At 47.1% G+C, this 19657-nt stretch overlaps 1 protein-coding gene and 1 long non-coding RNA gene across 4 annotated transcripts in view; one reads left to right on the top strand and one right to left on the bottom strand.

Annotated features, from left to right (window-relative positions):
• The window catches only part of Slc44a2 (solute carrier family 44 member 2 (CTL2 blood group)), a 32143-nt gene that overhangs the window by 5392 nt on the left and 7094 nt on the right, over window positions 1-19657 (bottom strand). For 2 of the 3 annotated variants that reach the window (XM_013363331.4, XM_005336137.4), the window contains exons 1-14: window positions 7900-8033; window positions 7296-7344; window positions 4590-4663; window positions 4395-4479; window positions 3508-3592; window positions 3261-3371; window positions 3114-3174; window positions 2902-3025; window positions 2712-2795; window positions 2508-2620; window positions 1019-1150; window positions 834-933; window positions 653-745; window positions 420-504 (exon numbers count right to left, since the gene is read on the bottom strand). In XM_013363331.4, the coding sequence (XP_013218785.1) occupies window positions 420-504; window positions 653-745; window positions 834-933; window positions 1019-1150; window positions 2508-2620; window positions 2712-2795; window positions 2902-3025; window positions 3114-3174; window positions 3261-3371; window positions 3508-3592; window positions 4395-4479; window positions 4590-4663; window positions 7296-7344; window positions 7900-7936 (1233 nt within the window). In that variant the 5' untranslated portion in view covers window positions 7937-8033. Of the gene's footprint in view, window positions 1-419; window positions 505-652; window positions 746-833; window positions 934-1018; window positions 1151-2507; window positions 2621-2711; window positions 2796-2901; window positions 3026-3113; window positions 3175-3260; window positions 3372-3507; window positions 3593-4394; window positions 4480-4589; window positions 4664-7295; window positions 7345-7899; window positions 8034-19657 lie in introns of those variants that run through there. The other variant, XM_013363332.4, reaches the window with a different exon arrangement.
• On the top strand, window positions 7437-11253 carry LOC144372886 (uncharacterized). The gene is made up of 3 exons (XR_013432719.1): window positions 7437-7643; window positions 8463-8658; window positions 9381-11253. It is a non-coding gene; the product is annotated as an uncharacterized LOC144372886 (long non-coding RNA).

Genomic DNA, 19657 nt, shown 5'->3' with positions numbered 1-19657 from the left:
GCCAGGAGTTCAGTTGGGCTCCGGGCATCACTGAGTGGCCAGTCAGGTTAGACCATGGAATAAGACAGAAGTCATGAGGATCAGAGTGCCATCAAGGAATTGGGAGTTCATGATAGGGGCTCGTGGAACACAAGAAGTGGTTCTAAAAACAAGAACAGTCATCATGGCGGTGGAGAAAAGGGTGTAGTTCAGCACCCAAAATGGGGGAAAGGCCAAGTGTATCACTTCCCAGTTTGTTCAGAAAAGTTGCCAGATCCAGGCTTGGGGGTGTCTTCGACTCCATGTCACTGATACCCAGTACAGTGTAAACAGCAGGTGCCAAATGTCTGCCATATGATCTCCAAGTAGGGATGAGAGGTTTCAAAATGTCTGAGGGCTGCTGGCGCAATACCAGCCCTCCCTACCCGGGGAACACCCACCTCAGGGTTGCAGGTTTTCCCAGCTAGTGAGCAGGTGGCATCATCCAAAATCTTATAGACAGCTTCATTAGAAGTGGACAGGAAGCTAGAGGCTCATTAAGGAACTTGAAATCTGGGCCTGGGAACCCTAGGGGCTTATGAGAAAGGATACACACCCCCACCACCACCTCCATCACCACCATGATCCAGCCCTGTCCCCCAGGCTGTCAGAAATGGGGTCTGGAGATGGATACACAGCAGTGCTGGCCCAGTATGCGATGCAAAGACACAGCAGGAAGAAGGTGACCAGAGGGTACAGCAGGGAGCACATAACGTATCCCACAGCCCTGGGGAAGAGCAGAGACAGAGAGACATCAAGACCTGAAGAGACTTAGGGAAAAACCCAGCCAGGTCCCCTCGTGTGCTGGACCCCACCTGCTGGCTTCTTTGATGAGTGCAATGGCGATGAGAATTCTCTTCCGGAGAAAGATGAGCAGCAAGATGATGACCACTTCAAGAATGCTCAGAATGATCACTGTAAGAGGCCGAGGATGAGCCGTTTGGGCTCCCCACTATCACCCAGGCTCCACCAGAGGCAGGATTAGGGGGCTTCAACTCACTGAAGGCCATCCAGGTCTGCCGTAAGTGCAAGTACACCCGGAGGTCTGTCTGGAAGCCAAGGTCCACCAGGGAGACATCAGAGCCGGCCTCCCCACGCAGCCGGGCATACTCCATGTAGCAGTGAAATATTCCTGCACAGAATCACCACCTCAGCCCACCAACTCCATTGTGTAGATATACCACATTTTCTTTTTCTTTTCCTTTTTCTGGTACCAGGAATTGAACCCAGGGGCGCTTAACCACTAAGCCACATCCCCACCCATCCCCCCTTTTCTTTATTTTTAATTTTGAAACAGGGTCTCACTAAGATGCTTAGGGCCTAAGTTGCTGAGGCTGGCCTGGAACTTGTGATCTTGATGCCTTGCCTGTACCCCTTAGCTCTTTGTAAAACAAAAATTGTAGAACAAGGGTGCAGTGTGGTGGTAGAAGGCTTTCCTGGCATGGACAAGGCCCTTGGTTCCATCCCCAGCACCGCAAAAACTAAATTATAAATAAAAATGTAAGTACAGTTATTAAGAACAAATCAAGTCACTTAAAATGCCAGCACCCAACCAGAAACCACTATTAACCTGAACATTTGGATACTGTGTCCTCAGATGGGAGGACACACCAAGCAAGTTGAAGTGAAGCATCAGCATATGAAGCACTGGTTTGGGAGTGAAGCCTCCAAATTCCAAAGTCCTGCTCTAAACAAGCCCTTCCCCTGATTTTATCCTCACATTGTCTCCTTCTCATTAAGCCTCTAAACCAGTAAATACTAATTATCCCCATAATATGAAGAAAGAAATTGAGGCTCAGTGAGGCTTAGTCACTTGCCCAAGGACACAGAACTAGGAAGTGACAGAGCCAGAATTTGATCCCCTGCTAGTGTAGGTACCCTTTCCCTGGTGCTAAAAAGCCTTCTTTTTTTTTTTTTTTTTTTTTTTTTTTAATTTTTTTTTTTTTTTTTTTTTCAAAGAGAGAGTGAGAGAGGAGACAGAGAGAATGTTAATATTTATTTTTCAGTTCTTGGCGGACACAACATCTTTGTTGGTATGTGGTGCTGAGGATCGAACCCGGGCCGCACGCATGCCAGGCGAGCGCGCTACCGCTTGAGCCACATCCCCAGCCCTAAAAAGCCTTCTTGAGAATGTCTTTTGGTGTTGACAAAATGCTGACCTAGGTCCTAGTTTAGAAAGCTACAAATAGCCAGAGATTTGGGGAATATTTGTTTGTTTTGAGCAGTCCTGGGGAAGAAATCCAGGGCTTTGGCTATGCTAGGCAGGGGCTCTAACACTGAGCTGCAACCCCAGCCCTTAGTCTGGTTCTTGTTTGTGGCACTGGGGACTGAACACAAGGGGACTGCACATCCTAGTAAGTACTCTACCAAAGAGCCGCAACCCCAGTGCCAGAGAGCTGGATTGAACCCATTCCCTATTGAGGGCACCGAAGGGCATGGGCATTCTATAGACTGTAGGCAAGGGTGGATACAGAGGGGGGGAGACACACCATAGCCCAGCACCAGAATCACCATGACGATCATCACCCAGACCATAATGCCAGCCAAGAAGCGCAGCAGGATGATGAAAAGGAGGCTCAGCACCATGGCGATGACCAGGCCTCTGGGGGATAAAATAGGGACATTAGAAGATCCTATCCTACAAGAGCCTCAGATGGGGCAGCCAGGGGAGAGCCACCTTCCCTCTAACTCACATGACAATCCAGTACCAAGAGACGGTATAATCTTCAAATATCCGCATGGCCAGCTGTCGTGCCTCCAGAACGCCATTGGCCTTTCTGGGGGAAGATAGGAGAGGCTCAGGACAGAACCCCTCCCGGCCCAGGGTATGCCCTCTCCCAGCCAGGGCAGTATGACACCCATGTGGGGGGCCTCGATCCTTACTTGGCACCCTCCACCAGTTCTGTGATGTTCTTCCGAGAGCCGTGCCCATCTTCATAGGTCGTCTCGTTGCCCACCATGAGGACCCCTTTGCGGGCATGGATGGCTGGGAAGCAGCGCCGGGCCACTGGAGGCAACAGGGGACACGAGCTGTCAGGCTGAGCCCTGCAGACCCTCCTCCACCCCAGCCTGGCCTTATGGAACTCCAGACTCACAGGGTTTGCTGGGGGTGAGAACAGCAGGGCAGTCACCATCTCGAAGCACTTCTGCCAGACCCTGCCAAGAGAGAGAGGGAAGAGGCAATCCCCCAGGCTGGCACCACTAGATGCATGCCTGAGCGCCCAGGGCAGCTTCCTGCTCACCTTATTGTTCTGGAAGCCAGGAACACAGAACTGCTTGTAGTACTCGAAGTCCCGACTATTTCGGGCACTCAGGAAGGTGAGGTAGCGGTCGGGGCATTTCTCCACACAGATCTGGGGGCAGAAAGACGAGAGCAGACATAGTCAAGACAGACAGCAGATCCCCACTTAGGGACCAGGTTCCACCCCACATTTATGGGGCACAGAAAGTGAACTAGAAGAGCAAAGTGGAGAGGTGGGGACAAGTTACCTGTGGGGTGGGACACTGGAATTCCAGCAGGACCAGAGGGCTGGCACACTTCACAATGTTGAAGTAGAATAGGAAGGGTTTGTTCCTAGGGTTGGAGAAGGGAGAATGGAAATAAATAGTCAAGGCTTCTCAACCCCTGACACACACATAAAAATCTTTATGAAAACAACCAATGAAAACCAGAAGCCAGGCCTCTGTCGTCCCAACGACTTGGGGTACTGGGCAGGAGGATGGTAAGTTCAAGTTCAGCCGGGGCAACTTAGCAAGATTCCATCTCAAGATAAAAATGAAAAAGGACTAGAGATGTGGCTCAGTGGTAGAGAGTCCCTGGGTTCAATCCTCCGTAAAAACAAATGAACAAAAATAAAATCTCGCAGCAGTTGTTCCATGACAGACACTATCCATACTCTGTTCAGGTCTTAGATCGTCAAACTCAAAACAGAAGAAAAGGAGGCTCAGAGACGGAGGGCATGGCTCTGTGGTAGATGGTGCAAACTTGAAGCCCTGGCTGGGTCCCCACCACTTGCACATGCAAAAAAAAAGGAAGAAGTAGAGACTTGCCTTTCTTGTTATTCTCTAAACAGCACGGTACACTAACGTTTATGTAGCATTTATACTGTATTGTGCACTCGAAATCATCTTACATGATGAGAGGTGCTGAGGTCTACTGAAGGATGTGCCTTGATCCTGAGCAAATACTATTCCCTTTATTGGGAGACTGGAGCGTCCAATCATTTTGCAGGGGGTCCTGGAAGAAACCACCCTTGGGTGCTGAGGGATGACTGTACTTGTGGACTGGATTAATAATGGACAGGACGGGGAAAGCCCAGAACCACCCCCTGTTCTTATGAAGCCCTTCTTCTGCCCAGCAGGGGAAGCCCACTCACGCATTTTTTGTGCCTTTCTGCCCGCAGAACTCCCCGCGGCTGTCAGTAGGATAGATCACCTTTCGAGGGTCCCCATGGGTCCAAGCTGTGGAGGGATTCGGCCACCTTTGAGCAGCAGCCTTCCCCCTGCCCCAGAGGCTGCACTGTCCCCTCCCACCCTAGAATCCACCTTCTCCTAAGGGCTCCTCTACTCACCTATGATGCCCACGGCCACATAACCCACAATGGCCAGAAGAAGCAGCACACAGCAGATGACATCCGTGCAACCCCTGGAACAGAGGAAGAGTGTCAGGGCAAGGGTCCACTGGCCCTTATGTACCTGTTTCCACGCATGATATACATTTTCCTGAGTAGCTTGAATGCTGTGCCAAAGGGTATGTGCATTTTACGTTTTGATATCTAAATGCTGCGCTGTCCTCGAAAGAGGGTTATGACAGCAATGTGAAGCTCTCTCGTGCTTCAGTGTTCATTTCCCCACATCATCTCCTTTTTCTTCTTTAGGTACTGGGAATTGAACACAGGGACACTTTACCACTGAGTCACATCTCCAGTCCTTTTTATCTTTTATTTTATATTTTGAGACAGGGTCTCACTAAATTGTTTAGGGTCTCACTAAGTTGCCAAGGCTGGCCTCGAATTTGCCATCCTCCTGCCTCAACCTCCTGAGTGGCTAGGATTAGAGGCATGTACCACTCCACCTGGTTATTTTACCACATTTTTTTTTAAGAGAGAGAGAGAGATAATTTTTTTAATATTTATTTTTCAGATTTTGGCAGACACAACATCTTTGTTGGTATGTGGTGCTGAGGATCGAACCCGGGCCACACCCATGCCAGGCGAGCGCACTACCGCTTGAGCCACATCCTCAACCCCAATTTTACTACATCTTTACCAGCAATTTCTAATAACATTTTGAGCATGTGTGCAAGGTTTATTGGAAATTTTTTTCCCTAAAATTAAAATTTGGGGGGTAGTGAGTGAAGCTCAGTGGTAGGGTGATTGCCTAGCATGCTCCTGGCTTTGGGGTCCATCCCCAACACCGCAAAAAACAAACAAACCAAAACCAAAAAAAATTCTTTTTTTTAATATTTATTTGTTTATTAGTTATTGGCGGACACAACATCTTTGTTTGTATGTGGTGCTGGAGGATCGAACCCGGGCCGCACGCACGCCAGGGCTACCGCTTGAGCCACATCCCCAGCCCCACCAAAAAATTTTTAAAAAGAATTAAAGGGGTCAGGGGATGTGGCTCAAGCGGTGGCGCACTCGCCTGGCATGCGTGCGGCCCAGGTTCAATCCTCAGCACCACATACCAACAAAGATGTTGTGTCTGCCGAAAACTGAAAAATAAATATTGGAATTCTCTCTCTCTAAAAAAAAAAAAAAAAAAAGAATTAAAGGTTTGGGAACCAAGAAATTTACATTAAGAAAATTTTATATTCCAGTTGGGCACAGTGGTGCACACCTGTAATCCCAGAGACTCAGGAGGGTGAGGTAGGAGGATCACAAGTTCAAGGCCAGCCTAGGCAATTTAGAGAGACCCTGTCATAAAACAGAAAAAGAGTTTGGGGGTGTAACTCAGTAGTAGAGCACTCCTGAGTTCAATCCCTAGTACCAGGAGGTAAAAGAAAATAGAAACTTTACATTTTCAATTACCTCCCCCAAAAAACTGTACCAGCCAGTTATAGATGTATGAATCTGTAGTCCCCATTACCCAGGAGGATCACTTGAGCCTAGGAGTTTAGGCCAGACTGGGGAATATGGCAAGACCCTATCTCAAAAATAAATAAAGACTAGCAGGGCTTGGTGGTGCAAACCTGTAATCCCAGCTATTCTGGAGGCTGAGGCAAGAGGATCTCAAATTCAAAGTCAGTTTGAGCAATTTAGTGAGAATCTACCTCAAAATAAAAGATCAGGGCTAGGAATGTAGCTCAGTGGTAGAATACTTGCCTAGCCATTTGCAAGATCCCAGCCAGGTTGGATCCCTAGTATTGCAAAAAATAAATTGATTAAAATAAAGACTGCACCAATTAATTTCAGAGCAGAATATGTGTCAATCTTTTATCTGTGCTAATCTCTGAGGGGGAAATACAATCTGTTATTCTTTTAAATTACATTATTTTATTTTTTCCTGAAGTTCAGCATTTTTTCTTAAGTTCATTATCTTCAGTACTTCTTCTCCTGCCAATGATCTGATCCCATCATTTGTTTATTCTTAAAATCCATTTGCAAAGTTGGAAGTGTAGGGGCTGGGGATGTGGCTCAAGCGGTAGCGCGCTCGCCTAGCATGCGTGCGGCCCGGGTTCGATCCTCAGCAGCACCACATACCAACAAAGATGTTGTGTCCGCCAAGAACTAAGAATAAATAAATGTTAAAATTCTCTCTCTCTCTCTGTCCCCCTCTCTCTCACTCTCTCTTTAAAAAAAAAAAAAAAAAAAAAAAAAAAAAAAAAAAAAAAAAAAGTTGGAAGTGTAGTTCAATGGAAAAGTTGATCCCCACTATCAAAAAAAAAAAAAAAAGATGTGGAGATGAAGAAATCTAGTCAGGTGCAGTGGTGCACATATGTAATCCAGAGACATGAGGCTGAGGCAGGAGAATCACAAAAAGTTTAAGGTCGCCCTCATCAAAGCTACTTAGTGAGATACTGTCTCGAAACAAAAATAATAATAAAATAAAAAGAGGTGGACACATAGCTCAGTAGTAGAGTGCCCCTGGATTCCACAAAAAAAAAAAAAATCTGTAAAGTCTTCTTTGTATATTACAGAAATCAGTCCTTCCATCAGGTTGCAAATATTTATTACCAGTCTACTGGAGAACAGAAGGGAGGAGAGCAGAAACAAGAGTTGGGGTGGTATAAGCAGGAGTAGCATCGCCTGCTGCCAGGATTCCAGAGCCCTTACCTGTTGTAAATGGGTCCTTTGAAGGTAGGATCGTACTTCTGGGGAGTTCCTGAAAGTCAACAGGATTAAGTTAGGTAGGTCAGAAAATCTGAACTAAAAACAGGCTGCAAAACCCATTGCCCCAGATGACCGTAGGTGTGCTTTGCGTGGGCAGGAGTAAAATTTAGAACGCTAGTGCAAATTTTTGGCACCACTGTACCTCCAGGCCACCACACCCAAGTCCCCAGTCAGTGCATACCACTGCCCGGGGCGGGAGAGCCCCTCATAGTTATCAGCGAGATTATCAGCTGGCCGCTGACCAGAGGTGGAACACCAGGAAGGGAACCTGGCAGAAAGGGAAGGTTCAAGGTGACATGGGGGCAGGGGGCTTCTGCAGCGGAAGGGGCTACGGAAGCAGGTCCTTAGGGGAAGGGGGTTTGGAGGCACGAATGAGAGGCAGCTCTGGACAGAACTGGGGTGAGGGAGGCTGGCAGGGGATGGGGGGCTCAGGCAGAGATCTACCATTCCGCTCCTGCCTCTAGTGGTCTTTCCTCCCGTCCCCGAGGTCCCCCGGCTGCGCCTTCCAAGGCGCCAGCCCCGGGGCGCGGGACGGGGCTCAGCCTACCGTGCTTCCCGTAGTAATCCTGCCGATCGCCCCCCATGCCTGCGGGCGCCGGGCCCCGACGGCGCCCGCCAGCTCCCGCGCCCTCGCAGTCCCGGGGTCTGGACGCGCAGACGTCCCGAGAGAGACCCGGAGCCAGCGAGCGAGCGACTGGCGGCGGCTCCTCCCAGCCGAGTGCCAGGCTGGGCGGCCCAAACCGGTCAGACCGGCCCGAGCCAAGGGACGGAGGGGAGGGACGGAAGAGGGGGCCGATCCGGGCAGCAGCTGCTCCCGCCACTCACCAACCGCCGGATTTAGCCCTCCCCGCCCCCCACACCGGCCCAGCCCCCACCCGGGAACCCGGTGGCTTCACCCTGGGGCCTGAGCCCACCCTGCTGCCACCCACCTAGCGACACCGCCAGGAAGAGTTTCCAACCCTAAAGAGGCGCCTCCACCGTTCCATTCTGCAGGTGTAGAAACTGAGGCTGATGGCTGGGCCCCAACAACCAACTGTGAAGTACTGGGATAGAAAACTCAGACCGGTGAAGGAGTTTTATTTATTTTAGTCTTTTTCTTTTTTGAGACAGGATCTCCCTCCGGGGCCCCAGCAATTCTCCTCTCTCAGCCTCCCACTAGCTTGGACTGCAGATCCACCACCCAACAAGGCCTCCCAGTCTACCCTCTGAGGACAGTTGTTCACAGAACAGCCCACCACAAGTTATCATGGTATTATACAGTCCCTGTGGGGGTGTCTTCAGCAATGGGAGGTCTGCAGTCAGTGTGGTGAGATTCCTACATTTGGTGTTCCATAACTGTAGCAGTTGCTACCTCAGTGAAACACCCTGGGGGGGCGGGGGGGCTCTGGTCACTGACTTAGTTTTTGCCCCCTAGAGAAAATGCCACCTCCCTTGTTGGCCTCCAGCTAAGGAGGCCCCGCCTGACCCCTGGACCACAGGCTTCAGCAAACAGGCGAGGCCCAAGGCGCCAAGCCATGCCCTTGGGTGACCAGGGCTCCCAAAGAAACCCTGTGGTTCCTGAAGTCCCTGCCAGCCCTAAGGCCAGCTGGTCCCACCCCACCCAGTCTGAGCAGTGGACAGATATCAGGCTGGTCCCAGGCCACAAGCCTCATCTGTTCCTGGCTACCTGTCCGTGGAGGACACTCAAACTCACCTACAGGGTCCTCACTGACAACTCCAAATGTCTGCTTCCTCACCCGGGTCTCACCCCACATTTGTGAGGCACCTCCCTCCCCTCACCCCACATGGCGGTCTCACTGCCACTTCATGCTCAGCAAGGTCAAGTTTGAACCCATGATTGTCCCTCAATCTGCCCAGACATAGTAATTGGCCGCTCCATCCTTCCAGATGCTCAGGCCAGAAACCTGGGAGCCCCCTCTGGACACACCTGCCCTGCCTTCAGACCCTTCCAGAACCAAGCTTTCCTCATCCCCCTCCCGCTCCCTACCCTGTCACACAGCAGGTCATTTCCTTCCTGGACCCTTGCAGGCACCTCCACCTGACAGACCTGCGCTCACCCAGGCTCCAGTCTGTCTTCTCTACAGCAGGCTCCTAAATCAGAGTGCACCCTCCTCTGCTCAGAACCCTCGGTGGCCTCCACGTTGCTCTGAGGAAAAGCGGAAATCTTCATCATGGCCTCTTCTTGGCCCTCGGCTCCTTCCACTGGACCCTTGGCTTGCTCTGAGCATTCTCACCAGCCTCCTGACTGTACCAGAAAATCCCCACCAGACACCTCGGGGCCCTTGTACTGGCGATTCTGTTCCCTCCGCATAGAAACTCTTTTTCCAGATGTCTACGTGTAGCACCTCCTTGGGCCTCTGCTAAGGTGTCTCCTTGGAGAGGTCTCCTCTGCCCAACTTATCTAAACAGTATAGCTCAGTGCTAGAGCACATTCCTAGTGAGCACGAGGTCCTGGGTTCATCCTCACTACCACAAAAAATAAATAAGCAAATAAACAAACAGAAAAAACAGGGCCCCTTTCTCTTCTATCTCTCACATTCATTTTATTTTAACATTTTATATAGCCAGGGTCTCAGTACGTTGCCACAGTTGACCTTGAAACCTCTGGGCTCAAGAGATCCTCCTGCCTTAACATCCCAAGTAGCTAGGACCAAGTGTGTGCTTGTTTCTGAGCCAGCTCCACTGCCTTTTAAATGTTGTCTGTTGTCACTGTCTTTTACTTATTGGTTGTTGAGTGTGTGCCCCTTTGTCTCCTGGCTGAAATGTGCAGGAAGTTGTCTCTTTTGTTCTTAGCTCTGTCTCCAGTGACCAGCATAGCACACCGCATAAAACAGGACCTCAGTAAGGGCTTGATGAATGAATAAGCACAATATATAATCCATACACATAGAACTAAGACTGAGAAATACAGCTTAGAGTCATCATTGTGCAAGGTTGTTTTGTTTTTAAATGTATTAGAGATTGAACCCAGGTGCACTTTACCACTGAGCTATATCCTCAGCCTTTTTTTTTTTTAAATAATTATTCTTAATTATTACAATATCTTTATTTTACATTTATGTGGTGCTGAGGATGGAACCCAGTGCCTCCTGCATGCTAAGCCAGCACTCTACCACTGAGCCACAACCCCCAGTCCTTTTTGTTTTTATTTTGAATCAAGGTCTCACTATATTGCCCAGGCTGGCCTTGAATTTGTCATCCTCTAACTTCAGTATCTGCCCCCACCAGTAACCAAGATTAGAGGACTGTGCCACTATTCAGGGCTAAAGGTACATACACACACATTTTTGTAGTTGCAGATGGACAGAATGCCTTTTATTTTATTTATTTAATTTTTTATGTGATGCTGAGGATCAAACCCAGTGCCTCACACATTAGGCAAGTGCTCTGCCACTGAGCTACAGTCCCAGCCCAAGGTACACATATTTTAAAAACAAATTTGTGAAGGACTAGGGTGTAGCTCGGTGAAAGAATGCTTGCCTAGCACTCTCAAGGTCCCAGGATCCATCCCCAGGACAAAAAAAACACAAACAACAACAAAAAAGTTAGTTTCTGGATATTTTTTACTTAAAATAATTTAATATATGACAAAGGTAGAATTCTCAGTCTTCAAGGAGAGGGCAAATTCTTTGGTCAGTAGCCTTGATGCATATTTGGAGGAAAAATAAACTTAACCCCACCCCCAAACGCATAGCAAAATAAATTCCACATGGATTAATCATGCAAATATATAAAAAACAGAAGTAATACAAGTATGAGAAGGAAAACAGGAGAAACATCTACCGTGTGATAGGAAGTGAGACCAGCAAGGCATGTGGGAGGAGAGATAAGGGATTACCAGAAGTTTTTGGTGTTAGCTGGAGTATCTATCTACAGGCTGCCACAGGGGTGGGGGACTCGGTAGTGGCACATGCCTGTGGTCCAGCTGTAACAGTGGCCCACTTCACCTTTTGAATATAGCTCTGAGGCTTATTTTTAAAAGGGATGTTTTCCTTTTCCTCTACTCCCTCTCCGGCTACCCTGAGGCAGGGAACAAGATAACCTGGGCTCAACAGGAGGGAGATGTCAGCTAGAGGATCTAGGAAGTGAATATCTCCCAAATTAACAAGTGAATCCTAACACACCACACCATCAGCTCACACCAGAAAAGTAGCCTTTGAATAGGTCTTTTAAAATCCCCCTGTTGTTCCCCCAGATGGGCAGATTCACAGCCTCTGGGCCTGGAGCCCCCAGTGTTTCTCCTTTGCTAGCAAAACAATAAAACAACTTTTTCCCCTTTTTCTCATTATTAAATTGGCATTAATTGGCTTTGGAGACAAGGATCAAGCTTTTGTTTATACAGCAACTCGGGGAAGCTAAGGCAGGAGGAGCACAAGTTTGAAGCCAACCTGGACTACTCAGAAAGACCCTATCTCAAAAAAAAAAAAAAAAAAAAAAAAGGTTGCGGGGTAGCAGAGGTAGAGCGCTTGCCTAACATGCATAAGATCCTGGGTTCAATCCTTAGCACCACAAAGAAAGAAAAAAAAAAGAAAAGAAAAGTCAGTGTTGACCCAGGAGGTCTCAAGACCTTTCAGACTCTTTGCCAAAATGGAGACTATCAACACAGAGAAGGCAGAGGAAAGAAAGCTCAGGGAGGAAGTGCAATTTACCTGTCACCAAGGAGGCCCATCCCCAATCTAGGTGTGACTGGTCAAGTAGGAGCCACTGAGGGTGTCTGAGCATGACAAGGCCACACTAGGAAGGGAGATACTGGGGTGGTCTCAGACAGCTCTTTCACTCAGGGAAACAGTGAGGATTTGGTGCCAGGGGTGTGGCGGCAGGACCTGGCTGGTGAACATGAATCACCCCTCTGTGAGATGAAGCTAAAAATACAGAGGGGCACCTGGGACGGGGTTGGCTTCAGTCCTGGCCTTGTGGGCTCTCAGGAAACATAAGAGGGAACATTGACCTTGCCATCTATGGGTTCCATTAGCTCTTAAGAACCTTACTGGGTGGGGTTGAAGGGAAGAGAGTGGAAAATACTAATGGTTTTTAATTGAGCCCAATCCAAAACCTGCCAGATGGGGAATTGGCTGAACAAATCTCTGCAAGCATGCTAGAAGATACCATCAAAACAGTACTCATGTCCCCATTTTCCTGACTTTCCTGACGTTTGCCATGTGCCAGGCAATCTTCTAAAATATTATACAGTTGCCAGACGCAGTGGTGTATGCCTGTAATCTCAGCTGAGGTTGAGGACCTTGAGTTCAAGGTCTCCAGACAAAAAATAAAAGGGCTGCGGATGCAGCTTAGTGATAGAGCATCCCTGGGTTCAGGCCCAGTATCAAAAATAAATAAATAAAGTCACAGAATTGACCTCAATTTTAATCTGTACAGCAACTTCTTTGTGAGATTGATCCTACCATTAAGTTTATTGGACAGATGCAGTAAATGAAGCTGAGAGAGAAATAACATGCCCATCATCTCAAAGTCTGTGAACAACGAACAGCTTGTCCAACTCCTGAACTAGCATCTGTATGAGTTTCCTATGGTTGCTGTAACAAAACCATCAATTTGATGACTTAACACAGAGGCTGAAGTAGGAGGATCTCAAGTTCAAAGCCAGCCTCAGCAAAAAGCTAGGCACTAAACAACTCAGTGAGACCCTGTCTCTAAATAAAATACAAAAAAAAAAAAAATAGGGCTGGAGATGTGGCTCAGTGGTTGAGTGTCCCTGAGTTTAGTCCCTGGTACCAAAAAAATAAATAAAATATAAAATAGGGCTGGGGATGAGGCTCAGTGGTTGAGTGCTCTTGAGTTCAATCCATGGCACTCAAAAAAGAAAAAAAATGTATTTTACTTTTATTTATTTAATTGGTATTGGGGATTGAACTCAGGGGCACTTAACCACTAAGCCATATCCAGCTCTATTTTGTATTTTTTTAGAGACAGGGTCTCTCTGAGATGCTTAGTGCCTTGCTAAATTGCTGAGGCTGGCTTTGAATTCAAGATCCTCCTGCCTCAGCCTCCCAAACTTCTGGGATTACAGGTGTGTGACACCATGCCTGGCTTATTTTTAATTTTTGCAGCAGCTGGAGCTCAAACCCAGGACCTCCCACATCCTCAGCACCCTCCTTGCCACAAGGTGCAACCCAGACAATTATCCTACAGTTCAGGAAATCAGAAGTCCAACATGCATCTCCCTAGGCTGAGATTAAGCATCTTCTGGGAATTCTAGATTCTCTGAAATTCTCTGAGGAACTGTAGAGTCTTCTGAGATTCTAGGGACGAATTGATTCCAGGTTCTAGAAGCTTCATTTCTTATCACCTTTATTTTTTTCTATGTGTGGTACTGGGGATGGAATCTGGGGTCTCATACATGCTGGGCAACTGATCTACCAGCCCTTTTCTAAAAATTTTTAATTTTGAAACAGGGTCTTGCTAAACTGCCCAAATTGGCCTTGAATTTCCAGTCCTTCTGCCTCCTGAGTAGCTGGGATTAGCTGGCATTATAGGCTTGCACCAGCACAGCAGGCTTTTGACCATCTTTAAAGTTCATAATCCCCTCAAGCCCATGTCAGCTACAATTGTCACATGTCCTTCTCTGATTCCCCACCTCCCTCTTTCACTTAAAAGGACTCTTGTCCAGGTGCCCAAGGGTCCACCTGGATTATGCAGAATAATCGACTATTTTAAGATCCTTAGTTTAAATTCATCTTCAAAGCTTCATTTTTGCCATTTAAACTAATATATACCCAGGTTGAGGAAATTACTGTGGGGACATATTTGGGAGCGAGTACTCTGCCTGCCGTAGTTGCTGCTGCTTCTATTTTTTTTTATCCTCTGTGTTGGGGACTGAATCTAGAGCCTGTGTGTGCTAGGCCATCACTCCAGCAACTGGAGTCATTATTTATTTGTGTCTGTTTGTTTATTTTTGGTACCAGAAATTGAACCTAAGGGCGCTTAACCACTGAGCCACATCCCCAGCCCTTTTTATTTTGAGATAGAATCTCACTAAGTTGCTTAGGGCCTCTAAGTTGCTGCTACTGGCCTTGAACTTGCCATCCTCCTGTCTCAGTGCCCATACGCAAGTACCATATATATATATTTTTTTCAATATTTATTTTTTAGGGGCTGGGGGTGTGGCTCAAGAGGTAGCGCGCTCGCCTGGTATGCGTGTGGCCCAGGTTCAATCCTCAGCCCCACATACAAAGATGTTGCGTCCGCTGAAAACTAAAATAAAGAAATATTAAAAAAAAAAAAGATTACATATATCTTTCACCTTTAAAAAATATATTTATTTTTTAGCTTTTTAGGTTGACACAATATCTTTATTTAATATTTATGTGGTGCTGAGGATTGAACCAAAAGTGCCTTATGCATACTAGGTGAGCACTCTACCACTGAGCCACAACCCCAGTTAAAAAAAAATCCAAAGAATAAAGAACAACAAAAAAAGTTTTAATTAATTAAATTTAATTAAACGGATTTTTTTTTTTAATGAGAAAATGACGTGAGATATCATGAGGATGGCCTTAGGCCTGAGCCTAAGCAACTCCATTTTAAAAACTCCAGTTTGAAACCTGCAGTCTCACCAGGCACATCTAACAGAGCCCTCCAATGCGGCCCTCAGACAAGTCACTTCCCTTCACCCTGATAAACAGAGTGAAGTCTCTGGCAGGCTGTCCTCACCTGATAAGAGAGAAAGATCAGGATGGAGACCACCAGACCAGATGTTTCTGACCCCAGGATAAATGATGTCATGGAGAAATCCGGTGGTAACTGATAAGGATTGAAAGGGGGGTCAAAAGCCCCCAAATGTGGTATAAATAATAGAGCTGATGAACAGGGATTCAGCCAGCACTGAGCTGGAGAGCCTGAAGAGGACCAGGACTGACATCCCATCACTTGTCATTGTTTTCTGATCCTCTGCATGATCCTCCACCACCCTCAAACTCTACCGCCTCATCTGGACCTTGGTGAGAGCCGCAACTTCTCCATATGGTCCCCTCCTCAACTGGTTGTCCACTCCACGACAGGAAAAGCCTGCCTTGGTTCCGGACCTGATTGCTGCTGTCTGAGTGAGTGAGTGAGTGTGCATCTGCTAGATGTAAAGCTCAAGGCTTGAGACTTTTGAGTTTAGTACGCAGAGGGAATGTCTGTCATGAGCCTATCATGGTTAAGCATGTTTGCAGTGCTTAGAATTAATCTAGAATTGTTTGCTGTGAATTAATTAATCTAGAATTGTTTACTGTGCATTGGTTATGTCTATTGCAGTGCCTAGCATTAGGGATTGTTGCTTTCTTTCTTTTTTTTTTTTTTTTTTTTAAGAGAGAAGAGAGAGAGAAAATTTTTTAATATTTTCTTTTTTTTTTAGTTTTCGGCAGACACAACATCTTTGTTGGTATGTGGTGCTGAGGATCAAACCCGGGCCGCACACATGCCAGGTGAGCGCGCTACCTCTTGAGCCACATCCCCAGCCCCATGGGATTGTCACTTTCTTGATTAAGAACCTATAGAGCAAAATTATATTGAGTATTTGAGTGAGTAAAACATTAAAAAGAGCAGAAGCACGTGGACATTCTTTATTTCTCCCCCTCGGCTGCATACATCGCAACTTTGCCCCCTCACGACAAATATACATGTTAATAAATAAGTAGAACGAATAATAAATAAAAATATAGACATGTTAGTGTCCATAAAGTTTTCTATAAGTGTTTTTTTGGTATCAGGGATTGAACTCAGGGCCACTCAACCAGTAAGCCACATCCCCAGCCCTATTTTGTATTTTATTTAGAGACAGGGTCTCACTGAGTTGCTTAGCGTCTCGCTGTTGCTGAGGCTGGCTTTGAACTTGCGACCCTCCTGCCTCAGCCTCCAGAGCTGCTGAAATTACAGGTGTGCGCCTCGGTGTCTGATTTAAGAAGTTTTCTTCACACATTCGAGACTCGTATGTTTCACACTCTCTGCGGTGGCTGCTTTTCCACTACAATGTCAGCATTAGGTACAAATGGTACATTTATTCCCCACAGTGGGTATGGGGGATTGGACTCTCTGAGAAGGAATGTAATTGTTCCAAAGGGTCCACAGCTTAGAAGTAGGGGTGAGGGGTGTCAGACCCAGCGGGGCTCCCATCCTTCTTGGAGGATGTTGGACACACCTTTCCATCTCTCAGCTGCCATTTTCCTGACTGGAGAATGAAGCTAATACTGACATTTCTTTTGAAGGTGTTGCAAGAACTTGATGCTCCAAGATCACCTAGGTTCATCGCTTCAAGAAATGCTAAGGGGGCTGGGGTTCTGGCTCAGTGGTAGAGTGCTTGTCGCACATGTGTGAGGCACTGGGTTTAATTCTCGGCACCACATATTAAAAAATGAAGAAAATAAAGGTCCATCAACAACTAAAAAAGTGTTTAAAAAAAAAAAAGTGCTAAGGGCTGGGTGTGGCTCAGTGGTGGAGCACTTGCCCAGCATTTGGTTCAATCTCCAGCACCACCAGAAGAAAAAAAATAAATAAATAAGCTAACTATATATAAATTGTTCTCACTTGATAAGGGGAACCAAAAACAGTCACTTAAGCCACACAGCTGGTGGAGGACAGAGACCGGAATCGGAGCAGAGCCCCTCTGGAGCCGAATCAGAACTTTTCTTTGGCAGATCCTGACTGCTATGGTTCAAATGTAGTTTGTCCTCTCCGAAACTCATGGAGTTTAGATCCCCTTGTTAGGTATTATGAGGGTAGAAACTGCCAGGCGAGGTGGCACATGCCTGTAATGCAAACGGCTCAGGAGGCTGAGGCAGGAGGATTGCGAGGCTGAGACAGGAGCCTCAGCAAGTGAGGCTCTAAGTAAAATACAAAAATGGGCTTGGGGGCTGGGATTGTGGCTCAGCAGTAGAGCACCGGCCTAGCATGTGTGAAGCCCTGGATTCGATCCTCAGCACCATGTAAAAATAAAAGATATTGTGTCCAACTACAACTAAAAAAAATAAATATTTTTTTAAAAAAATGGGCTTGGGGGCTGGGATTGTGGGTCAGTGGTAGAGCGCTCGCCTAGCACAGGCAGGACATGGGTTCAATCCTCAGCACCACATAAAAATAAAGGCATTGTGTTGTGTCCATATACACCTAAAAAATAAATATTAAAAAAAAAAATGGGCTTGGGATGTGACTTAGCGGTCAAGTGCCAATCCCTGGTACCCCCTCTCCCCCCCAAAAAAAAACAAAACAAGGGTAGAAACTGGGGCTGGGGCTATAACTCAGTAGTAGAGTGCTTGTTTGCATGTGTGAGTCATGGGTTCGATCGTCAGCAACACATAAAAATGAATAAATAAAGTAAAGGTGTTGTGTCCATCTAAAACTAAAAAAAAAAAAAAAAAAAGGTAGAAACTGAAGGGGACCATGATGTTTAGAGGTGGGGCCTTTGGGAAGTAGTTAGGATTACTGGATGTGTTATGGGAATAATCTGTTATTGTGAAGAATCCCCAGTAATCCTAATTTCAGGATCCTTTGGGTTGAGTCCCCCCAGCTGAGCACTGGTGGTTTTATAAGAAGAGGGAGAGCCAGGCATGGTGGCACTGACTGTCATCCCAGCAGCCTGGGAGGCTGCAGCAGAAGGGTCACCAGTTCAAGGCCAGCCTCAGCAAATTGGCCAAGACCCTGTCTCAAAAATAAAAAAAATATAAAGAGCTGGGATTGCTGGGCGTGGTGGTGCCCACCCTTCTGTAATCCCAGCAGCTGGGAGGCTGAGGCAGGAGGATCATGAATTCACAGCCAGCCCCAGCAATTTAGCGAGGTGCTAAGCAACTCAGTGAAACCCTCTCTCTAAATAAAACCCAAAATAGTGTTGGAGATGTGGTTCCGTGGTCGAGCGCCTCTGAGTTCAATCTCTGGTGGCCCCCTGCCCAAATAAATAAATAAATAAATAAGGGCTGGGATGTGGCTCAGGGGTAGAGCATCCTGGGTTCATTCCCAGTGGCTCAGTGGCTCAGGGATTTAGGTGCATAAGAGGCCCTGGGTTCCATCCCCAGCACAAGAAGCAAAAGAGATTCTAAATTTGTACGCTCCCTATCGCTCACCATGTGATTCCCTCCCTGTGTCACTTGGCCACTCCGCCAGGAGGAAGACGGGCCGATGCAGCCCCTCAACCTTGGACCAGAACTGCAAGCCAAGTAGACTTTTCTTTATAACCCTCCCTGTCTAAGGTATGGTAACTTGCAACAGAAAATGGATCAAGAGCCTGACCGAGTCAGTGGGGGAGAGGGAATGGGAAGTTGGGCTGTTAGATCAGGCCCAGGGGACACAGGCTGCCCCAACACAATGCCTGTGCCAGAACATCAGATGCCACCCAGCCCCCACAGCTTCCGGACACGGGCCAAGTCCCCAAGGGCTGCAGTGGCCCAAGGCCTCACCCACACGGCCAGGCCAGCAGCCCCCGCCCTCCCAGAAGTTTGTCCCTAAGTAATGAGCATCCCAGCTGCTCAGACAAGTCCCTTTGACAAAGGGTTTGAGAAAAACAACTGGGTAGAGAAGCTTAGAAATACAGAAAAAAAAAAAAAAAAAAAAACAGAGTGCCTACTGTAGGCGACAGGCACTAAACATGACATTTTCTTCCAAGAATGTTTCATCTTCCTTGGGGCTGGGATTGTGGCTCAGTGGTAGAGTGCTCGCCTAGCACGTGTGAGGACCTGGGTTCGATCCTAGCACCACATAAAAATAAATAAATAAAATAAAGATAGGGCTGGGGTTGCAGCTCAGTGGTTGAGCACTTGCCTCGCATGCGTGAGGCACTGGGTTCGATCCGCAGCACCACATAAAATAAATAAATAAGTAAAATAAAGATATTGTGTCCATCTACAACTAAAAAAATAATTAAGGTAAAATAAATATATTGTGTACAACTACAAATAAAAAATAAATATTAAAAAAAAGAATATTTCATCCTCACAATGATGTTTTGAGGGCAGATGGCCCAGTGAAGAATCTGAGGCACAGAAATGCTTAAGCAAGATATGTGGGTGCACGCCTGTAATCCCAGTGGCTCAGGAGGCTGAGGCAGGAGGATCCCCCAAGTTCAAGGCCAGCCTCAGTAATTTAGCTAGGCCCTAAGCAATTTAGCAAGATCCTGTCTAAAAAAAAAAAAAAAAAAAAGCTGAAGATGTAGCTCAGTGGTAAAGCACCCCTGGGTTCAATTTCCAGTACAGAAAAAAAAAAGAAAGGGGCTGGGGATGTGGCTCAAGCGGTAGCGCGCTCGCCTGGCATGGGTGTGGCCCGGGTTCGATCCTCAGCACCACATACAAACAAAGATGTTGTGTCCACGGAAAACTAAA

This window comes from Ictidomys tridecemlineatus, chromosome 2 (assembly GCF_052094955.1).
Source record: "Ictidomys tridecemlineatus isolate mIctTri1 chromosome 2, mIctTri1.hap1, whole genome shotgun sequence".
Lineage (NCBI taxonomy): Eukaryota > Metazoa > Chordata > Mammalia > Rodentia > Sciuridae > Ictidomys > Ictidomys tridecemlineatus.
The sequence above is the reverse complement of the archived record's forward strand: the minus strand, read 5'-3'. Positions and strand labels throughout refer to the sequence as shown.